Source organism: Mastomys coucha, unplaced genomic scaffold, assembly GCF_008632895.1.
Source record: "Mastomys coucha isolate ucsf_1 unplaced genomic scaffold, UCSF_Mcou_1 pScaffold5, whole genome shotgun sequence".
In the NCBI taxonomy this organism is placed as follows: domain Eukaryota; kingdom Metazoa; phylum Chordata; class Mammalia; order Rodentia; family Muridae; genus Mastomys; species Mastomys coucha.
In genome coordinates this window covers 112,605,368-112,607,871 of record NW_022196911.1, presented here as the reverse complement: position 1 = coordinate 112,607,871, position 2,504 = coordinate 112,605,368, and the positions used below count along the sequence as shown (strand labels likewise).

The 2,504-nt window shown below is 49.0% G+C and overlaps 1 protein-coding gene across 2 annotated transcripts in view; it reads left to right on the top strand.

Annotated features, from left to right (window-relative positions):
- Acox1 (acyl-CoA oxidase 1) overlaps positions 1-2,504 on the top strand; it is a 28,113-nt gene that overhangs the window by 9,073 nt on the left and 16,536 nt on the right. Inside the window, exon 3 of one of the 2 annotated variants that reach the window (XM_031351790.1) lies at positions 1,122-1,282. The exons of the other annotated variant lie outside the window; for it this stretch is intronic. Coding sequence (XP_031207650.1) covers positions 1,122-1,282 — 161 coding nt within the window. The remainder of the gene's footprint in view (positions 1-1,121; positions 1,283-2,504) is intronic. 2 annotated transcript variants of the gene reach the window in all.

Genomic DNA, 2,504 nt, shown 5'->3' with positions numbered 1-2,504 from the left:
AGAAATCCACCTGCCTCTGCCTCCCAAGTGCTGGGATTAAAGGCGTGTGCCACCACCGCCCGGCAACATTTTCTTTCTTTAAATAAATTATTCTCTGTTGTTTTTTAACAGCTCTATAAAGAATGTTTTGTGGAGTTCCTTAAACTTCAAAGCAAGTTAAACCCGAAAGTAACATAAAAGTTACTCACACTGACCCAGAGCAGCCGGCCAGTCAGACCAGAGAGCAACAGCATTACTCACACTGACCCAGAACAGCCAGCCAGTCAAACCAGAGGAACAACAGAGTCCACTGTGTTAGATAAGTGTAGAATTTATACAAGACTTCTTTTTTCAAAAAAAAAAAAAACAGGAAGTCTTTGGTTGTGTTGGGGATGGAGCTAGACTGAGCCTGCCCGAGGTGCTTGGTCCATCCCCAGCACCAGGGAAGAAACAAAAGGAGTCTGGCCCTGAGGTAAGAAGAGATGCTCAGGAGAGCTTGCTCTTGGCTTTTGGCTTGTAAAGTAGAAATTTTTACATTTCATTTAATAGAAGAAATCTTTAGATCTCCATCCTTCATCCTGAGGGGCAAGGGTTTGTTTTTGTTTTTTTTTTTTGTCAAGAATGTGAGGTTAGGGGCTAGCAAAGTAGCTCACGGTGCTCACCCCAAAGCTTGGCAGATGGAGTGTGACTTCTGGAAAGTAAAGGTGGAAAGAGAACTGTTGTACACAGTTGTCCTCTGCCCTCCATGTGTGCTGTCTGTCTGTCTGTCTCTCTCTTTAAAGATTTATTTTATGGATGTGAATACATTGTTGCTATCTTCAGACACACCAGAACCAGAAGAGGGCGTCAGACCCCATTACAGATGGTTGTGAGCCACCATGTGGTTGCTGGGAATTGAACTCAGGACCTCTGGAAGAGCAGTCAGTGCTCTTAACCACTAAGCCATCTCTCCAGCCCCCCTGCCCCATGTTGCTCTTTCTTCCCCCACTTCTCTTGCATGTGTGTATGTGCGCATGCGCGCGCGCACACACACACACACACACACACACACACACACACTAATCCTAACAGTGCTAATAAGAGAGCGTATGGTAGACAGTCTGTAGCGTGAGGCTCAGACGGTTTTCTTTTCTCTCCTATAGACTACTTTTGGGAAATTTTGTGGAACCTGTTGGCCTCAGTTACTCCATGTTTGTCCCTACCTTGCTGAATCAGGGCACCACTGCTCAGCAGGAGAAATGGATGCACCCGTCCCAAGAACTCCAGATAATTGGCACCTACGCCCAGACGGAGATGGGCCACGGTTAGTCCACATCTGAGGGGCCTGGGGTGACCACTTAATGAGTTCAAGAAAAGTGAACTTTCTGAGTTTATTTCCTCATAAAATAGGTCCAGGGCTCTGATGAGCATCTTCAGTGTCACTCCTTAAAGTGTGTCATTGTCACAGACACCTACTGGTAGCTGCTCCTGTGCAGCTTGCAGAGATGGCGTTTAGAGGGGTCAGAGCAGCCAGCTCTGCTGGTGTGTGTGACTGGGAAGGCCTCTGAGTGTCGGTGTCTCACCAGTGTCTAGAGGTGACGTCAGAAGTACCTGTAAGGCCATGGTGAAAGCAGGGGACTCTTCTGCTAGCTGCTCCAAAGTTTGTAGAATGAAGCCTGTGGTTTTCTCTCACTGTTTGTCGTACAGTTCCTCTGTGAATGTCTGTGGGTCCTTTACTGCCGGTAGCCTTCAGATAAGTCCTTCCTAAGTGCTTGGGTGTACTCGGCAAGTTGTAGTCTCAGTGTGGAATAGGATTGTTTTCAGAATAAAACTCATGGTAAGTGTGCATGTTTCAGCTTTGGTTGTTTGTTTTTTTAGAAGGTTGGCCTTGTTAGCCTGGGCTGGCTTGAACATGCGCTCTTCCTCCCTAGGCCTCCGATGTGCTGTGACGGTAACTTTGCACCATGTGCCCAACAGCTGGGAGGGTTTTAGATTTGAGACGTCCTGCCTCATACCTCTCTGCCATGACGGAGGAGCCATGAAGAGGAGGGAGTTGGGCATGATAGAGCAGTCTTACAATCCAGCACTTGGGAGGCCGGGGCAGGAAGATTGCAAGTTTGAAGTGAACCTGGACTTCGAAGTTAAACCCTCTCAGAGAACCATACAGGGTGTGGGGGCGCAGATGCTGAACGGATCTAGAGTATAATCTCCAGGGGGTTGGCACTGTGCTCAGGGATGAGATGGTGTGTGAGCTACATCACACAGACATCCAGGTGTGTGAGCGACATCACAGACACCCAGGTGTGTGAGCAGTGTCACAGACACCCAGGTGTGTGAACAGTGTCACAGACACCCAGGTGTGTGAGCAGTGTCACAGACACCCAGGTGTGTGAGCAGTGTCACAGACACCCAGGTGTGTGAACAGTGTCACAGACGCCCAGGTGTGTGAGCAGTGTCCCAGACGCCCAGGTGTGTGAACAGTGTCCCAGACGCCCAGGTGTGTGAGCAGTGTCCCAGACGCCCAGGTGTGTGAGCAGTGTCCCAGA